At 42.1% G+C, this 21,180-nt stretch overlaps 1 protein-coding gene across 1 annotated transcript in view; it reads right to left on the bottom strand.

Moving 5' to 3' along the window:
* The window catches only part of FKBP1B (FKBP prolyl isomerase 1B), a 42,949-nt gene that overhangs the window by 1,167 nt on the left and 20,602 nt on the right, over window positions 1-21,180 (bottom strand). The window contains exon 2 of the mRNA XM_014312082.2: window positions 1,954-2,066. Within this exon, the coding sequence (XP_014167557.1) occupies window positions 1,954-2,064 (111 nt within the window). The 5' untranslated portion in view covers window positions 2,065-2,066. The remainder of the gene's footprint in view (window positions 1-1,953; window positions 2,067-21,180) is intronic.

Genomic DNA, 21,180 nt, shown 5'->3' with positions numbered 1-21,180 from the left:
TCATTCCCGGCCGGCTCTGAAGGGAACTGCTCACTGAGATGTGGAGTTATCTTCTAACTGAGCACTTTGGAACATTTTCAAACTGCTGTTCATGCACCATACACTGGTGATGGAATATTCACTGGCCAAGAAACATTCCCTGATTTGAAGCAGTGATTTTAACTCAGACCTCTCTCCCAAGGCTGGGCACATCACTGGACTACAGATTATGTGATAGCTCTTGTTGAGAATATTTTCAGGCTCTATAAAATATACAAAGCTAGAGAGTCAATTACTTTGGGTAGAAGAAAAATGGGGATATGAACCTTCCCACAATCTAGGAGGACTACTCATGGCATGGGGCTGAGGATGTCCAAGCTGATGGCTTCCCCTGGTCCCCACAGAGATTTTGCATAGGGCTGGCTGTCCAGTGCTTGGATGTGTCCCTGCAAAGCAGGCAGCTGGTAGGTCATGCCTAGGGTTTTAGGGATGAGGCAAACTTGAGCTTTGAGAAGCTGAGCAGAGAAACGCAGACAGACCCTGCTGACAGCTGACAGTCATTACACCATGGTTTGTGAAATCTGTGAGCTAGACACAGGGAACTGCCTTGTTCCAAGAGACTCTGTCCAGCACACTCCCCAAATCCCTCAAACCCTGGGCTGGAAGGAGACAGCCACGAGCTCGACTTGTGTCAGTGATCCACTAGGAGGAGCAGGAGGGCAGCCTGCGGCCACACGGGTCCCTGGCATGGCTCTCGGCCACTTAATTTTCTAAGGGACAAGAGCTGGGGAGTGAGAGCAGTCAAGGAAGGGATTGCTTGATTCACCCAGCACTTGTTGATGCTGCTTTATCTGCACTGGCTTCTGCTTCCTACAGCTCTGCAGTCCTGAGCTCTCTTAGGCCTTTCTGCAAAGCAAATAATAAACAGTGCAACTCAAATCCTTCAGAGGAAGGTGGTATTTTTCACAGTCTAGGATTCCTCTAATGGACTTCTCTGGCTGGAGAGGAGGGAATGCTTCCACTGCTTTCTCCATAGGGCTGGAAACCCTTGTCTCTTCCACCCCTCTCTGGAAAAGTATGGTTGCATCATTCCTCAGAGGATTTTTTCTCGTTTTGCATTCTTCCCTTCTCTCTATTCAAGCATAAGAACTTGTTCCTGTTAAAGTTGTTCCTGTAAGAGTATTTGAACAGTTGCCTCCTACACTGAGCTCTTGGATCCTGAAATGGGAAGTCAGGAGGACTTTGCACCCGATTTCATTCACTCGTGCTCTTGAGCAGCCTGATCACACTCCTCATGTGTGGGGGGCCCTCACAGCACCGCACAAAGAGCAAGACCTGGCAGTGAATTGCAATTTGGGGCTTTTACTGTGCTGGTACTCAAACTGCAATCAGTGGAGGGCAGTTTTCTTTCTCTCAGCATAGGGCTGGTCAGTGAATGTTTTGTAGCTGGGAGTCTGAAGTTGTAAAAATGTGCCAGTGCAGTTTGGTACCCTATTCAGTCAGGCTCAGAACCTGTAGCTGGGTCATGGATGTCATCAGAAAGGGCAGCGTGGGCTTCTATGGAGTAGCTGAACAGAGGTCACTCCATAAAAAGCTGCCACCTCAACCTTTTAGAGGCCACTGCTGTTTGTGGAGCTGCCCATGGGAGAGGGACAGGGCTTCCATGGCACCTGGGGAGGGGACTTCACCTCTCCCCTCCCAAATCCATACCATGAGGAAAGGCTCGTGAGCCTGGGTGGATGGATGGATGGATGGATGGATGGATGGATGGATGGATGGATGGATGGATGGATGGATGGATGGATGGATGGAAACTACAGGAAATACTGTGCTCAAATGCACCACACTTTCACAAAAGCACTCCATATCCTTCACTATGATTTCCACTTGGTCTTGTCACCACTGCCCTGCACACTGCTGAGCTCACACACCCTTCAGCCAGCTCTAGGTTCAGCCAGAACAATTTATTAGTACCTGTGTAACACCTTCTTCAAATCCTTTAATGACTTCTTGCCTGCCAATCTTGAACCTGAAAGGCTTGTTTCTGTCTCTGGAGGAATCAAACTTCTTTCCATTCTGTAGCATCCCTGCCAAAACAAGACACATGGTTTCAGTCTGAGATACATCTAAATTTAAGTGCTGGAGGAGAGAGAAAGAGGGAAAAATTAATGTCTTGGTCACATCAGCTGCTCATTTCCATTTTTACTTTAAAGCCTCATTCAAAAGGCAGGAGAGGCAACTGCATATTGTTACCTTTGCCTTCCTGTAATTTAGGCTCTAAAATAGAAATTATCTTTACTGTTCTCAATGCAATAGGTTATGACCCATGTTGCACCAAACATTGCACAGACATACAGAAGAGCTGTCGTTTGCACAGTGGAACTCCCTGCCTAAGTGGATAAAAGCAGGCAAGGAACAAGTGGGAGGCAGCAGCAGAGAGAATCCCAAGGCAGGTGCCTGATCCAGGGCTGCCCCTAATAACGCGTGTTACACAAACAGAGCCATCCCACACCATGTGTGTGAAACCTCTACACAACGTGACTACTGCATCTCTGTCACACAGACAGAACAGAAGAGACTCTGCAGTCACAAATATGAAAGCAGCAGAGACATTTTTATAAATGTTCTACTACTCTTGTTTTTCATGTTTTCATTCAGAGACAGTCACAGCAGACATGACTTGTTCCTTTCCATGGGCACTGCTTCAATCCATGGGTTTTGAACACATGCCCAGATTCCTCAGCAAATGGACAAACCTTCACAGAGCACTACATGATCAGCTATTCTTCTCTTTTCAAACTGTGGCTGATTACAGTACCTTTCAATTTAGAAGTACCTGGTACTTAAAATGCTTTACTCTGGATATTACAAGGTTAGGCTGATATTTATATATTAGAATCAATCTTTTCTTTGTAGTGCTGTAGAGCCAGTGTTGTGGGCATACACCATGACTCTTCTATGCAAGGGGGTGCACAAAGAGAAGTTAATTAATCTGAGAAAGACTTTGGTTGCAAAGAACATTAACAAGTCCAGCTTTGAAAGAAAATGCTGAGAAAAAGGGTCTTTGAGATTCAGTATCAAATATACAGTCTTACTAGCTTCTTTCCATTAAAGCAGTTATATTAACAGAACAGCTTGATGCACAAATTTTATTTTCCAGCAAAAACCATCAATTATTGTCCAATAACAAAGAGGCATATTTTGCTTGCTTAAAAAGTCTGTACTATGAATCAAAGGTAAATATAAAGAGATGTGCCAGAATGAAAAACAGAGACTAAAAGGGTAGGATTCATTTTGCCAACTTTTAGGCTTCTAAGATGTAGCCAGCTACTTCTGAGCTAATTACTCAGAGAAAATAGATAATCAAGTCAGAGAAAAATGCACTTTCAGGGAGCAATTCATCTAACCAAATCTAGGGATGTACATTAGGACACAATGAATCACATCCCAGCAGTGCCTGTTTCTGTGCAATGAATAAAGGACAGTCCAAACAACAGCTCAGACACAGATGTCTCCAAATTCATTCGTAGTTAAATCAGTGGCAATGGAATTCTTGACTTGCAGTTATGAGCACACAGTGTTTGATTATTCCAGTGGGGTTCTCTGTCCAGATATTTTATATCAATATTAAAATCAAATGCCATATTAAGGCACATTAGCCATTAGCCAAGTCCAACATTTGTCCAGATTGGTCTTTCAGACACACCGGTGCATGTGCTCAAGGCTTTAGAAAGAAAACTGTGGAGGAACTTGCCCATAAGGAATGTTTCATAACCATTACCATTAGTGCCTGACATAATCCTTTAGTTTTTCACAGGAAAATAACGAAGTGCTGTGTGTGTGCTCTCATGCAAGTACATAGAATCACAGAACCACAGAATCAGTGAGGTTGGACAAGACCTCTGAGATCACTGAGTCCAACTTTGACTCAATGCAACCTTGTCAAACAGAACATGGCACTGAGTACCACATCCAGGTGACTCCACCACCTCCCTGGGCAGCTCATTCCAATGTCTAATCACCCTTTCTGTGAAACAATTTCTCCTGGCACAGTTTGAGGCCATTTTCTCTTGTTCTGTCTCCTGTTCCCCGGGAGCAGAGCCTGACCCCCACTGGCTGCACCCTCCTGTCAGGGAGTTGTACAGAGTGATGAGCTCCTGCTGAGCCTCCCTTTCACCAGACTGAGCACTCCCAGCTCCCTCAGCCACTCCTCACAGGATTTACCCTCAAGACCCCTCCCCAGCTCCACTGCCCTTCTCTGGACTCACTCCAGCCCCTCAATGTCCTTCCTGAATTGAGGGGCCAGAACTGGACATGGAACTCAAGGAGTGGCCTCATCAATACAGGAGGAAATTCCCATATACTGTGCAATGTATCAGCTCAGGGATAGCCACAAACCACTCCAGGCAGGCTGGGAAGCCACAGCAGCTCCTGAACAAGCTACAGACTAAGATGGATTCATTTATAATATAGAAATTCAGCCTCTACTGAGGGAGGGCGGGCAGGGAGAAGCAGCTCAGGGGGAACTCTCAGGCATATAATATAATCCTTTTTGAAGTATTTGATCTTAAATTTAAGTGACAGTCCTTCCTCAGAGCACTTTTATTTTTAAACACATCATAAAACCTTATGATTCTATGAAATGGAAGGAGACTACTACAGAATTCCAGTATTTAATAGTTTTAATATTAAAACTTAGTATTATCATTACAGCTTGCATGTTCAAAGCAGTATGCAAACATTAATTACTCTTCACATTAGCCCAAGGAGGTAAAGAAGATATTTATTATAAAATAGCCTCAATCTGAAAGTTCAGATCCAGACGCAAAGTTCCACAACACTTTATTATGCATTCATTTCACTTTGTAACTAAATCCTATTAAAACTCTTAGCTTAAAGCTCTGATGGTTTACAAAACACCCCACATCAAACCAGCGACAGAATCAGAATTAAATCTTCAGAGATTCTGACAACAGCTCCTGGACAATGTTTCCCATTTAAAGTAACATTTCCATCTTCCTATAAGTTTGCTAGTTTGATACACCATTTAAAAACTAATTCATTTCACTAGAAAATGCCCAGAGAAGATGTGTTAGGCCTTGTAGAAGAAATCAGGCTTTTCTATATTTACAGCAACATCCTATTTTCAGCAACAACTGAAAATTCATGAGGTTAGGTATTCACAAATGTAACTTCCTCTGCCATCACCTTACTGCTTTTGGAAGAAACTGGAATACAGAGTCAAATGTGTCTGTATTCCCTGAAGCTCTGGCAGGAGGGTCAGTTTTTATGTGAGTGCCCTTTAAATGCACATCCAGTCTGGAAATGAGTCAGAGGCTCCATGCGCCCTGAAGAAGTTCCGATGCAGATTTAGATGAGAACTTTAGATCTTTTTTATCTCTGATTCTGAGAGCTAGAGTTAGCTCTGCAGGCTCCTGGGAGCTAAAACAGCACAATGCTTTATTTTCTCTCTTGCTAATGCACCAATTGATTTTTTTTTGGTGAAAAAATTGATTTAGTCAATATTCTTCAACAAGGATGGATGCCCATCTTCAGCCTACATCTTTATTTATCTAGCTAACAGCAAGGAGAAAAAAACCCCACAATTTGGAACTCAGCAACAACATTGTTTGTTTTGCAAGTCAGAACAATCAATAAGAGTTTTGACTGAGCAAGGACATCTAGATGCGTATAAGGAAGGCTACATGTAAAAAAACCCTTAGGGTTCTGAAAGGGAACAATCATTGTATTAAAATAATTAATTGCACAAACTTGATTATCAGAATGTGGCACAGATTTGAAAACATTCTGATCTACAAGGCATCCTAATTGAAAACCAGGCTTTCAAAATTAAAAGGGTGTAGAAAAGGAGACATTTCAGATCATGGGTCCTACTGAATCTCTGATGTTCAGCTCATTGAAGCTGCAGATTAAAGAGCAGCTGGATCATTTCGTTAAGGAACACGACCACAGATCCATCCAAACTGCCAGGACTACAATGCCATTTGGGCTAAACTGGCAGTGAAAACACAACTTCAGGAGAGGTTCAACACAAGTTATTACTTCTTATTAAAACACAGGTGTGCCTGCAGCTGTGTCTGCGCTGCTTTTTAACACTGCACTACTTTAGCTAAGATCCCATCACTGAAGTCTGTTTCCTAAGGGGAGAGGGCTAATGAAATGAGACTGTCTGCACTTGCCTAATAATGGGAGATTCTTTGAGCCAATTTCAACCCCATTTGGCAGAGGAATAGGGATCATACCAACATTAAGATCCAATGCATGCAATGAAAAAAATCTGTGTAGAAAGAAGAGCCTGTAAGAGTTTCTACCAAGAGAAAGGCTCAGTCTTTGTTATCAGACAAACTCTAATATTGAGGTCAGGAATGGAAAGACTGGAGCACAGACTAAGTTTCTTTTTCTTTCATCTGAGAACAATTCAGCTGGGAATATAAGCAATCACACAGCACAAATCCATGGAGCCATTCCAGCTGTTAGACACCTAATACACCTATTGTCCCAACAAAATCCTGCCCCAAACCATGGCCCCCAACTGTTATCCACACAAAGGATGGATGGAGAGAGAACACTGGAGGCCATCCACAGACAGACTGTCAAGCTTCTGTGCCTGAACCTGGAAAATGAATGTGTAAATTCTACTGCTAAGGTTATCCACTTCAAAGGTACAAACTGGGTTTCAACCTGGCACCTAGGCTACTCCTTGGTTAATGGAGAAAGAGGGGTATCCGCAAGAATGATTCATCCCACCTAGATTTAGATGTTAGGGCTGAAATAACCTTCTGGAACTGTTTATCATTCTCAGCCAACTATCTTAAAAAAGGTAAGGTACCTTAAACCAAATGCTAGACTGCCAGGTTTTTATAGGGCCCTAGAGAGGCTGTATGAACTCAGCCATCCACCCCTAAATGAAACAGGCAAAATTGAACCCCAGGCTTCACTGACTCCAGTGTTTACTGAATCATTTGTCTCTACAGTGTTGATAAATTCTGAGAATCAGAGGATGAAGATCCTAATCCAGGACAAATCTCTTGATTTCACTAGTTGCTCTCTTTTTATCCTGTACAATGGGATTCACTTACCTCACAAGTATAAGGAGATAAACTGAATTAAATAGGTGACTTTCAAAAAACAGCATCATCCATCTAGGAAGTATTCCATTCCTATATTTTTTCAAACAGTAATTACCTACATATGCTTGAAGACAGCTACTTCCTGAGCACTTTTTGGCAGCAGAAAGAGGGGCAGATATTCAGCAGTTTCTAGGACACTATCCCATTTCATTTTATGTAGACCAGAGGCTCTTGAGGACAGGGACTATATTCTGATGCCACTCAATGCCATCACCTTTCCAATTATGCCCTGTAATCAACTTGTGCTGTTAGGAACATAATCTTTCAGTTTGGTTCCTAGGACTTTCTGAGGAGTTAATGTTGCTGTGGGTTAAGAATTTTTTTATCTCAAGTGTCTCTTTTTTCCCTCATAAAATATATTGTTTCTATGCCAAAATATATCCATATTCTGTCAGGAGAATATCACAAAGGCTGGAAATTCTGATCTTCCCCCCATTTACAACAAGCAACTATTACTAATATCCAGTTTTAGCCTGGAAAATATATCATCAGAAAGGTTCTAGTAACTGCACAAAAGTCCTTGTGTCAACATTGATGCCTTCCCAATGTACAGACGAAGGCACAGTTCAGCACAATCCCTGAAGTTGTGGTGGGAGAAACACATCCATAAAGTCATAAATCACATCCCAGGTTGATCCACACCAGCAGAACTCCACTGTGGTGTTACTTGCATTTTACATTAAAATAGATCAGTTGTCTTCAGGATTCAGTTCTGAAGTACTGGCAAAGCACTCCCTGCATTCAGTGGTGTTCCCACCTTAGCTTGTGGCTGAGTCTCAAGCTAACACACCTGAAAAAAGTGTGGTTCCCTCAGGAACAAAACCAATTCCCCTATGTCTTGGTGTTAAATGCAGAGATCTGAGCAGTTTTCTAGGCAAATACTGTCAGTGCCTTGTGTTTCTTCTTCCCAGGACCTAACTCAGCTCTCCAATACATTCCATCAGAATCCAGATGTGCATCACTCAGACATCTCACACTTCTTCCATCCTAATGTCATTATTATCTCAAAATTCAACTCACTGTTTTCCACATTTCTGTTGTAACAACAGCTGCCAGTAACCTGGCCCTGAGCCTGCTCCTGCCACAACACAATGAGCAGCACACACCTCTGATTCCCTTGCTTGGACTTCCAAAGCAAACTCTTTTGGACAAATTTGTTGTCTCATTAATTTTTACTGATGGCTATTGTAATGGAAACAAAGAGTGTTGAATGTGAGCTGGAAGATGCTTTTGTTCTCTTCACTGTGTTGGAATAGGGGCCACCTCACTGTGTCCTGTCTGGGGACTTTGGCAACTGAACTGCAAAGGAAGCCTCACTTTTCCAGGGAAAGGCTCAACAATAGAGGTTTAGTACCACTGCAAACACTCAGTTTTATCCTGCTAACATTTTCTCTGCTTAATATGAACAAAGTCTTATGTGGAAAAAAGGATTTACTGTCTTGGACTGCATTTTCCTGACAGTTTGCAGCCACTTAAGAAAAAATTATTAATACTTTAAGGGAATTTTCAGTCTAGAGGGATAATAGTTGAAAAAAAGGGGGAAGGGGATAAGCACAACTCTGCAACATATCAGCCCTTTACCACAATGATTGCATTTTGTCTAGAAAGGCAAGGACTTGAATGTGCCATTTGTTGCCATGACAAACCGACTCAAAGTGGAGAAGTGGGAAACAGATAGCAGTGGTGGTGGGCACTTCCCAGCTCCTGCTACTGCAGCACACTTCAGTAATGCTTCATCTTTTGAACACAGGCAGCCTTGCTACTTCATTTTCTTCCTGTATTAGATACTCATATATCTTTAATGTGGAGTAAGAGCAGCACAATCAATTATTTATTATGCAGCTGACAGCGTGCAATGAAGACACAACAGACAACTCCTCAATAATGCATCACCGTGGGCTACAAATCACTGCTGCACAACCACAAGGCAAAATGAAAGAACCTTGCACTTAGCTCAACTTCACAGCCAGGAAAATTACCTGCAATTGTCCAGTTCACTCTGCTGAAAGGCGTTATTCTGTCCTAGTGGCTTTAGGGATTTGCATACTTTTAAAAGAAGGAAAAGTAGATTTACCTTCAAGGGAGATTTGGGGCTCAGCAAGCATATTCTACATAAGCTGTAAAGAGAAAACAATTCCTCTGGTATCCCATCACCTTAAGAAAGTAATTTTATTTTAGAGTTTGAGTCTGTTACTGTTACAAAGTTCAGCTGTAAAATATACATGTACTGCAGCACAAGGCAAATTTCATTTGAATAAGCATGGCAGAATCAGGTCAGTGTGGGAATGCTACTGAGGGGGACGATAAATGTCTAAAGCAGCATTTTAGACAGAATATATTAATAGAGAAATACTTTGGATCTCTTGTTTCTCTATCCCCAAACACCATGTCCTGTTACACACGCTCTGCAGGGAGAGGAAATGTTCCTCACTGGTCTGGGTCTGTCTATCCCTATCCTCTGGTAGCAGCCCAGAAGTACAAAGAACAGTCCAAGCATGGCTGTAACACAAAGAAGAGAGTCTACAAGATTTCCCACACAAACACAAGCAGCAGAGCTTGCCCAAAGAATTCTGAGCACCTAGAGCACCATGAAAACAGAGCAATAAAATAATCTCTTTTTTTTTTTCATCTTGGTTTCATTCTCAGTCTCATCCTATGGCACATGTATTTCCTTCCCTCCTCCCTTTTTGTTTCATGGTTGTCTGTGTTGTGGGGGTGTGGATTTGACATTTTAGCCTGTGGCACATACACAGCTGTGCAGGTGACCTCCCCCTGGGAAGTTGCACACTTGTGTAGAGGTAAACCACACTGAAACAGGTATGAGTGTGTCAGCCACTGTCTCAGGGTATCACACCAGAAGGGCCCAAGGTGGAACTCCAGAGTTCTCAACACAGATCTGGGGGCAGGGAGCATGGAAAAACACCAGAAAAGCATCTTCAGAGGTTTCTTGTGAAAGTTCTGAGCATGGCTCTGAGATCACATGAGAGGGGACTTGGGGTAAAAGCACAGGTTCTTAATTTCTCTTCTGCTCCAGGGAAGAAACTGCCAGAAGAAACACCTTCCAGCCCAACATGACAATCTTACCAGCAGCTAGGTGTGCTTTAATGACAAGCTGTTCTCAGACTGGGCATTTTTTTGGTTTTCAGCTGTCCAGCCTTGTAGTATGTTCCATTCTGAATAAAATTTTCTGCTAGAATCTTCATTTAAGTGCAACACTTCTGATTCCCTTGGCTTAAGCTAGCAACAGCCTAGTGGCAGTTTCACCCATCTCTACCAGGGCATTGAATTAAGGGGCTATGGAGAGAATCACAGTATGGTCAGGGTTGCAAGGAACATTAAAGATCATCTCATTCCAACCCCCTGCCATGGGCAGGGACACCTTGCACTAGATGCAGCTGCTAAGGGCCCCATCCAGCCTGGTCTTAAACACTTCCACAGATCGGGAATCCACAGTTTCTCTGGGCATGCCCAAAGACAATAAATTTGAACATGAAAAAGTATATTATTTATGTGTTACCACTTAACACCAAGATGGTATGTTGGCTTTTAGGGCATTTGGAACCAGAAAACAACATTTCTCCCCACATCCCTGGTGAATGAATGCTCTTTCTCTCCCATAAGTCCTTCTTTACTTGGTTCCTTATCACATCCCACTTTCTTAATGCTCAGCATGGCTACAGCTCCTTGACAGGGGAGTGTTTTACTGAGACTCATCTTGACAAACACAGCAATCGTCCAACATCATGCAAAGGACTCAGCTGCTACTCTGCTCTTAAATAAGATGGAGAAAAGGAAAAACATTATTGGAAAAAGAGAGAAACACACAGGACACAACCAGAGAAGTAAATAGTTTATAAAAATGGGTGTTTACTGAGCCAGTATGTCAGCCAGCCACAGTCAATATGCAAGGATTACGTATACTCTAAGTAAGTCAGAGGCAGACACTGCTGTTCCACCATGATCTCATACGTACATAAAACATACATAATGCAGAACTCCAATGCTTTTCATCCAGGGTGTCCAACTTTTTGATCTAGACTGGTCAGACATCCCTGTAATATCTTATTTTAGAGATGTGGTGTAACCTTCCCGCCTGGCATTATGCAATAGCCCCTCCCTTCACAAGTGTTTGGAGAATTCCTGGGGAGTCATCTCCTCCTGCCTCCGATTCCATGCAGAAAAATGAGACATTACTTCACTGACACCAATTTGAGGCCACTGTGAGGCCTCACTCCAGCATAACACACAGAGTTTCCAGGGTGATCAGGTGGAACACACTGCTGGTTCACTCAAGGGATGAGTCCCTTGCTGGGATGGAAAAGGCATCTTGATGCTGTGCTCTCCTCACTGACATGGAGAGGTTGTAGACTTCTAGGTAGCTAAAGACAGCCAAGCTTAATTCCACTCAAAATTACTTTATGACAGTCAAGATTAGTGAAAAAATGCAGCTTAAAACCAAGGTGGCTCTGATTTGTGCACCAAATGCCTTCCAGTGGATTTTGTTGCCTGAGGTACCTTAGATTCGGTGACCACAGTTCTACGCAGTCACTTACAGTGCACCAATACACTCAGCAACCCTGCTGCAGGAATAACAGAAGATAAGAGCCCCTTCTAGACTTTGAATAAACTCTGAGAAGGGTTCATTAACAAGTTATGTGTTGGGAAACCCTTACTGTATTGTCAGAAGTTCAGCCTACCACTAACATCAGAGAAACCCAGCATTTGCTGAGCAGAAGTTCTGCTGTTTGCTGCAGGACTCCACTAGAGAAATGTCTTATTTTACTTTTCTACACCTTCATTTTAAAAGGTAGATGAGATACCTCATCAAAGGGAAAAATCTTTTCATGGATGTACAGTTTGCCCTTCCCACCTACTAGGAATGCACCCGCTTTCACCAAAAAAAGAGTATTTTTGCAATATTGTTTTCAATGTAAACAGTGTTTTATGTGCTCCAAGGCAGACACTGTCAGTGTCATAAATATCACTCTGCCTGTAAACTTTGAGTTTGTTCTGAAATCATATTACTGTGAGATTATTTTTTTGCAACATTTGTTTCCTATTTTTGCTCATCATTCCTGATGTTGCAGATTCTCTTTGGCGTGAACTGGCACAATTCCCCTGATATTAATGAAAGTACAAAAATATATGTAACAGCTTGAGACCTGGATCTCAGTAATTTAAATCTACATTGAATCATACACTTGGGACCATTCTCCAGAGCAGAATCCTGCAAGAATATGGAATCGTGTATATTTGTGATCGCAACAAAAAGCTGCATGTCAAAAAGAATAGGTTGTGTCACCAGACAGCTGTGTCAGTATAACTCACCTTCATTTTATTCCCTGTGAAACAAGCATTGTAGTTTCACCAAGGTCAGCCAGCCAATAGCATTTCCAGCAATAATATTGTTAACTAATGCACTTTGCCTTGGATATCCTGAAAGGCTTCATTCAGTAAGCCTTTAAAGCATCTTCCGAGCCACAGTGGAAAGGAGCTATTAACAGCACAGTTTGTTCATAAAAATAGGTCTTTTCCATCTCCAAGTTTTGATCTCAGTGATCTTATAAATGAACTATGGAAAAAGTAGCAGCTGTTATCTTGACAGATGGGTCCCAGGCACTGCTCTGCTGGACATTAGAGTTGTCTCTCTGAAGAACAATAGGAATTTCCAAGAGCCTGTATCTATTTTCATCTCCTTAATAAGCCACTCGTGTCTTGGGCAATGGAGAAGCAAGAACACAAAATAAACATTTTAGGGGATACATCTCAGAGGAAGGGGTAAGAAGAGGGATATCACCCATTAGGGACTTTCCCTTTGCATTTTACTGAAGTGAGAGACAGAAAAAGAATCAGAAGTTTCTTACAGAGGCAAGAGGGACAAGCAGGCACTTCCAGAAGGTGAGATACAGAAAGCCTGTGCACCAAGTGAAGTGCAGCTGACAGTCAGGTAGCAGGACACAATAAGTACAAGGATGAACCTCAATTTTAATCTCTTTCTAAAATTTATCATCATCATTCATTTTGGATGTAGAGCTTTGAATCTGGTTTTAAAGGCAGACAGAAGGCTGAGAAAGTCCATCCTTTTTCAAGGGTGATCAGGAGAGACGGTACTGCTGCCTTTCCTATTACAAACACTTGTCAAGGCACTGTGAGTTCAACTCCACCTTAACCCTGAATTTAAACTCATTTTCTTCACCTTTTCTGATGGCATTATCATCATCAGACAACCAAACACTCAGAGGGATCACCCTCTATGTTCCCTCTTTGAATCACTATGGTAGCTGGAAGTAGAGAACAATGGAGTTAGGAGAAAACAAAACAAGGAGTAATTGGGGAAGTCAGTGGCATGGGCAGAGATCTGGATCCCAGCTCATGGGCTTATGGAATCATGGAATGGTTTGGGGTTGGAAGGGGCCTTGGATAGATCACCTTGTTCCAATCCCTCTGGCACCTCTCACTAGCCCAGGCTGCTCCAAGCCCCATCCTACCTGGCCTGGAACACTTCTAGGGATGGGGACACCACAGCCCTTCTGGGCAACCAATCCTTCCTCCCAAAACTTGTTAGATCAGCAGTGCCTGGTGTATGGGGTTTGTCCCTGCACTGCCCTCTCTGCCTTCAGTGGCAGTTTGAGGATGGACTGCACAGACCACACCCTTCTCCAAAAAGCAAACACAAAAGCGTTTTCACACTCAGGACTGCTGCAAACAAAAGACATTGCAAATTAAGCCAGTTTAGATACTACAAATAGAAATAGCAGTCAGTCCATAGACACAAACAACAGAGATAAACATTGCCAAAAACACCTCAACAGCACAACAGAATGGAGAGCAACACAAGCTGTGTGGACAAAACACCAGAGCACTACATAAAAAAATGTATTATTACACCAACAATGAAAAGCCTTTCAGACCCTGCAGTGAAATGTGTAATATTATAATCTGTAAAAGCAAAGACCGAGATGGTGCATACATTGCATAACTCACAGGGACTGCTGTAGACCAGACTCTGCTCTATCCCAGGTCACACTATCTTTCATAACCCCAGCATGTGTAACGGAAAAAGCAGCACCTATATGAGCAATTTACTATGTGAAGTCAATAAAAATCTGTTCCTAGTAATCAAATGGCAAAAACATTCAAACCACAGTATCAAAGGTTGTTTTTCTGTGGAAAAAATAATCAATGTCCGGTTCAATTTCAAAACTTCAGAGAAAATACTGTTCAGTGTTGAATGGAATGAAATATTTTGCTTTAAAAAATAATAAAAAGAAAAGGGTTATGTTCATCTGAAATGTTACATTCTAGAAAGACTTCATTACTTGGCTTTCCAATTACCAGTATTTAAATCTATTTAAAATTCAGCTTGGATGAGGTCTAAGCAGTTCTTGAGCACTGTCGTCGGTTGGACACAAGGTTTTCGGGGTGAAGGAAGAGACGAGATGGGCTCCATGATCAGAAGGCTTGATTTATTATGTTATGATATATACATCTATTATAACTATACTAAAAAGAAAAAGAAAAAGAGAGTTTCCAGAAGCTGCTAGCTACCTAAGAATAGAAAGTAAAGAATGATCAACAAACCTTGCTCTCTCGGACTGTGTCCGAGAGAGCTCAGTTCCGGATTGGCCATTATTTCCAAACACTCAATCTGGGCCAATCCAGAACTGACCTGTTGCATTCCACAGAAGCAGATAACCTATTGTTTACATCTTGTTTCTGGGGCCTCAGCTTCCCAGAAGGAAAAAATCCTAAAGAAAGGATTTTAGTGAAAAGGATGTCTACGACAGAGCACCACCAACTTTCCAATACATAACACTCAATATTGTTTAGCTACATCCAAGGTAAAAGACACCAGAGTTATTAAGAAGCAAACATAAAAGGAAAGCAGAAGAAGATTGCTGAAGGGGAGGCATATCAGATAAAATCCAAGTATCCACACATCCAAACCAGACAAAAGAAAGGCAGAACTGAGCTAAAATTTGGATCAAAGAAGCTGAGAATTATGTGAGAAGGATACAGTTATCTAGCCCAAAATAATCATTCACCAGGACACTTGGGTATTCTACATTGCTTTTAAAAATAATAGAACGGATCTTCCCTGAGCAGGTAACATGGCTCACTCTGTAATCCATAAGTCTAACGTTATGGACTGTGTAAACATTCCATTCATTTGAGTTGCTGCTTTGATTTTCCCATTTTGCACAGAAAAAAAGAAAAATAAAAGCCTGTGGCAGTTAATTTCTCTCTGTTTTGGGAACCATTTTAATGCTTACACACGGATCTGCTGATTTACTGGCTGCCTGCACAGGGAGTTTCAGTGATCCTGCTCACAAGGGCAGCAATCATCCAGGACACTGGGTCTTTGGAAATCATTCATCAGACTTTTAAGTATTCTGGCTGTTTGTGTCATAAAACACTTGTCAAGAAAAAAGGGAATAAAATGGGAAATTACAGCTATTATAATATTTACTGTATCAAAAGTCTAAGACAGCCATAACAATTCTGATAATTCAATTCCTGATCTATACATATTTGTGTAATTTTGGTGTGCTTTGCCCTCCTCAGCCACAACATCATCTGCCTTGCCTGTGCACTGTGTGCCCTGGTGTTTGCCTTCTAGCAGGAGGATTAAATACTGCCTTCTGTCCCTGTGGATCCTCTCTTGCTGTTCACAGCCTTCTTGGAGAGGTGATCACACATTTCAAAGCCCAGTGGGGTTGCTATTCAGCAGCCAACTCTCCAAGAAAAAAAACAACCTGCATACAAATTTTTGCACAGCTTACAAATGACCCAGTAAGCCCTTCTGTGATCTGCCCTTAGTACTTAGGTGCCTTCCACACCCAAACAGCCTTTCCTGCAAAAGTCTGAGCTTCTGACTCTGGAGTGATGACACCAGACTCCTAGAAAGCAAATCTCAAATTAACATTTTGCTAAACAGTTTCACAAGCACATCTTCCATCAGTGTTTCCCAAGGGTTTAAGAGAAAGTAGCATGATTCAAAAAGAAAGAAAAGGTGATTTAGAAACCACATGCATTTGGATTGCAACACTGCATTAAGCAGAGAAGTAATTTTGGAGAAAATATAACAGTCTGCTTCTGTTCAGGTGTAATATTTTTTAACCTCTCTTACACCAAATTATGTGTTTAATACAGGCACAGTGCACCCTGCAAGCAGCCAGAACTCCAGCAGTGTTTAGCTGCATCTCTTTTCCCAAACTCCTTTGTAGGACCATGAAACCTAAATAGTGGTGCATTGCAGATTGTCATTTTTAGCTGCTGCAATATCCTGTCTTGTTTTGGTCCCTACTGCCAGATGACATCATCTTGTAGCAACTTTTTCAGTGGAACAGCCAATGCTGCTTTTCCAAGGATATTGTTGACTAGAAATACAACAATAGCATATTTTCTTTTTCTCTCTTTTTTTTTTTTTTTTTAAGTCTTCCTGCTGCAAGTAAGAGACTGAAGGATGCACAGGAAGAGGAAATTACAGAATCATATCAGCAAGGAAGATCTTAGGGGGCCCTGTGATCTTGTGCAGGGATGCTCTTACTGCTGTAGTGCAGCCTGAAGGTTGATCATATCTACACCAAATAAACACATGAACAGTATCAATTCTTCAGAGCTGGTGCATGTGTGAATATATAAAATTCTATTTTCTCACAGCAGCTTGAGCTTCGTGTCATGTTCTCTGCCTAGTAATCTAATAATGGCTGGAGGTGAAGCCCTAGCAGTGAAAAAAAAAAACAAAACAAACAACAAAACGCAGAAAGGTCGTTTGCCATGCTGCAAAGACAATTTCTGCTGCAAATGTTATACAGGCTGAGAGCATGACATCTGGCTGCCATGTAACACAGAGTTATAAGGCAAGATAAATTTGTCTTGGCCTCCACAAGTTTAAATTTTAGAGATGCACTGTGAATGTTCAAACCAATTACCAAACTTCCTCTGGGTGAGCTCCAAGATCTATGTTGATTCTTGGTATTGCTCAATAAAAAGGAGAGGAGGATTTAAACTACAGTTTTTTGTTGGGGTTTTCTCTTCTTGTTGTTGGGGGGGTTTAAGTCTAATGCTTCGCACAGCCATTAAAAGGATTCAGTTTCACACATGACATGAAGCTGACAGTGAGCATTTCTAGTAATGGCACAATTATGTTTTTACTCTAAGGCAGACAGACTCCATCCCAGTGACTGGGAGAACATGTTATCTGATCCCTAATTGGTTTAACAGTCCATAGAACCTTTTTAGGCTGGTGCCCAGATATGATCTTTATTTCTGTCTTTGTGGTGACAGTGCCACTCGACTGAGTGCCTTGGGCCACGTCTCTGTTTGGTTGCTTGCATCTCAAACATTTAGCTCAGAAGAGAACACAAATCAGTGTCACCTGTATTTTTAAGGTTACAGGAACATGGAACCCTTGTTCTGATCTTGTTCAGAGCAGCTTCACATCCTGTTGGTTCTGCTAAAGTGTTACAGAATGCAAAGCAGGGGCTCTGGTTTTTATCTGCTTCAGAAGCCTTGGTGGAGATTAGAAGTGTTGCTCTGCTCTCTCCCACCTTGCTATCTGGACACAGAAGTTCTATGCCACCTTGCTATCTGCACACAAAAGGTCAGGTTTCAAGCTAGGGTAAATCAATTGAACCTCAAAAAGGTCAATAGAGCAATGTGAGCTCATACTGGCTGAGGAGAGATTCTTACTGAGCCATTCCAGAGATAGGAGACTTGAGATACAGGGTTTTCCCACCATACAGTCTGCTATAGATATTTTCTACTCTCCTACACAGTTTCCCCAGCTGCCTGGATAGTCTATACAATTTCCTGCTAATTTTTTTTCTCACTTACTGTATTTAAAGACAATTTGCCTTCCTGGAAGCCAGAAAATAAACACATTCTAAACCTTGCACCACCAAGATTTTCTAATACGGAATTACTCTGCTAGACCCAAGACTAATAAACCTTGGTATTACAAAAGATACAGTAAGAATATCTGCCCACAAATCATTCTTAACAGTAAGAATCATTTTCTTCACTTGTCCTTGTACCAAGAGTCTACTGAGAGGGTAGGAAGGAGAAATGATAGAGCTTCTCCCAGTGTCCTTGCACATACACTTTGAAAGGACCAGAATACAAGAGAGATATTTGTGGTTTCATTTGTGTGAAGAAAAAAAGATGTGTATGAAACACAAAAATAGCTCAGTTTCAACACTTTTTACTGCAACAGCAGAACATGACATAAAAATTAGTGTGTTGGCTGAGCACAGAATAAAATGAACATGTTTCATTACCTTTAGATAATGACTGTGTTTTATTTTGTTTTATCACAAATTCAAAGAAAATTGAGCCAGGTTGATTTTGGCTGGTTTGCTGCATTGGTGTGACTGCTAAATATAGGTAAATCAAACCAGAGCTCCCTGCTCAAGTTTGACCCTATTAATAGAAATATGCATGACCCTGAGACACTCCTACATTAGTTAGTCTGAGTCAGGGCAGACTCCCTGACTCATCCAAATTGCATTTCTCATTTTGGGTAACAGTGGCATTGATGGTACAGGAGGGCAGTAAGTGATACTTGTATTAACACCTTCATTTTTGGAAATTTGGTGTGCCTGCTACAGGCTGCTTGAGGGAGGAAGGCAATAAATAAATAAATCAAACTCTGCCTTGTATAGAGAGACAGCCATCCTTCCCCTGTGGGTAGGGAAAGTGTCAAGGAACAAATTAGATAGTGGGTACAAAAGGAACAAAACCCCTCTATCCTGCTGTTTGCTTGCACCAGCACATGCCATTAAATGTGTATGTCTTGGGGAAATGCCAACCTGCCCCCAGGAAAATCTGGCTCATCTCGAAGAGAGTCATCATTTACTACTGGAAAAAAAAAAAAGAAGGAGCAGGGGTAGTGAGAGGCTAAGACGATCAGGTTTAACTTTCACTGGCCTGAATCCAAATATGCAAGCATAGGCTTAAGAGAACTTTTACTGATGTCTCTGTGCCAACAATAGATGTGGACAGGACAAATATTTACAGAGCAAAAGTGGAGGGAGACTAAATGGGGGGAACCAGACCCTGGCTGAAGTGGTTATTGCAGTGCTCAGGCCCGGGTGAGCACAGGCTGCAGATGGGACAGGAGGGGCTGACTCAACGCCACAAGATGTCTGTGCACACACCCATGGCCAGCTCCCTTCCCTGGGGATTAACAGCAGCACAGCCACACCACATGTCCTACAGAATCACCACCTCGCTTTGGAGTGAGCCCAGGCAAGGCTGCCCACGGGCTAAAACATGTTCAAAATAAACAAAATGGTCCTGGAGACCTGCTGGAGGTGTTGGCTCTTGTGCTCCACGCCCTGAATGCTCTCTTTATGCATCTCTCTGACGCCACCTCACTCGATAAGGCTCTCTCCTCAACACCCAAACATGTTGTAACATTACAGAAAATGAGTTATTAAATGGATAATTTGGCTGAGAGACGCCTCTCACTTTGCCTTTGAACACATAAAGTAAATATCATAGTAATACATGTGTGTATCTGACTCTGTCCCTTCCTCCTGGCTGTTCATCTTCCTCAGCTGTCTGAGAATGAGAGCTTCTCCTAATCAATTTTTTGCACAGTTAAGCACAATGGAGCTCTTGAATGATTCTACAATACAAACATAATCAAATTCTCCTTTTGCTGTTCCAGGAAACAACGACAATGATATTAAAAAAACCCCAAAACTCTACAGACATTTAAGAGCAAAACTTTGTCCAAAAGCTTCTGCATTGAAAGCAACTAAAGAACCATTAAAATGGTTGTTTGGTTGTGATAACTGGTTAGCTCACTCCTTATTTTTCCAGAGCTAAATGTGTCATTCACCCTGAAGAGCAGTTTATCACTGTGAATAAATTCAATCTGCAGATCTTCCCAAATTTCCCTTCCTGAATATTTCTGTCTGAAACCCAAGAAGGACCACTGGGTGATCACTGCAGGATGGATCTTTAGCAAGCAGAACTGTGAAATAAATAGCCACATCCTGAAGCATCTGATTACAGGGCTATAACTGCATTATTTTCAACCATTTCAAAAGCAATTACTCCCCTTCTTCCTACACACCCATGTTTACTGGAATAACTGGAAGCACTTTCAGAGATGCATGGAAAAATACAGAAATTGTCTGAAAAAGCAGTTATGTAATACAGGAGTAAACACAGTTCTCCAGCTGGATGTTACATAGTGAACTATCTTCTGCATCTCGATCACTTTGAGCTTTAATGCCTTAATGTCCAGATGTCCAAGACATGCCCAGGTGTACCAATGAGTAATTTTCTATTTATCTTTACTCCTAAGAAAATAAAATCAATAGCGTAACTCCACAAATGTCACAAACTGCAGTAACATGCAGCTTTCAAGAAGGAGATGAACATCCTTCCTATGTAGCCCTAAGGAGACCCATGAAGCAAACACAGCCTTGTGTCCTCACAGATAAAACACTGTCTACCGGCTGTGACTCTCACATTGCATTGCAGAGTAGCAGGAGGGTGTTCCTTGCAACTATTCTACTGTGCCCATCAAATTCCTTGCCTTTTCTCCCTCTGGCTTGCACATGCCAGAAATTAAACCAGGCATGTCCTGACCATCTGCAGGAGCTAAATCATGCATGGGACATTCTTGTCATCGGGTTCTCAGTCTGCCCAGAGTAAGATTAAATAGAAGATGCGATAAACTGCCCCATGAGGCCAGCAGCAAGCTCTGGGATTGGCTCCAGAGCCAGGCTGAGACTTGTGAGTCGAGTGAATGCTCCAGTGCACAGCCTGGATGCTGCTCCATGAGCACTTGGAGTGGAGCTGCCAGGAAGCAGCTCCTCAACATTGTGTGTGCATGTGGTATCACTCCTGCCAAGACAAATGTAATCATTCTCATTCTAATCCTAAAACCCTTTATTCTTTTCCTTCTGTTTTGAGCTCTGCTTCTGTTCTCCAGTCAGAAATCTCTAAGCAGGCGCTGACCTGTCTGATCCCAACTGGGGTCTGAGCCAACATGGATTAGCACCAGTGGAGAGCTACAAAATCATGGCTG

Source organism: Geospiza fortis, unplaced genomic scaffold (assembly GCF_000277835.1).
Source record: "Geospiza fortis unplaced genomic scaffold, GeoFor_1.0 scaffold98, whole genome shotgun sequence".
NCBI classification, from domain to species: domain Eukaryota; kingdom Metazoa; phylum Chordata; class Aves; order Passeriformes; family Thraupidae; genus Geospiza; species Geospiza fortis.
Note: the sequence above shows the minus strand (reverse complement) of the source record. Positions and strands in the feature narration are given on the sequence as shown.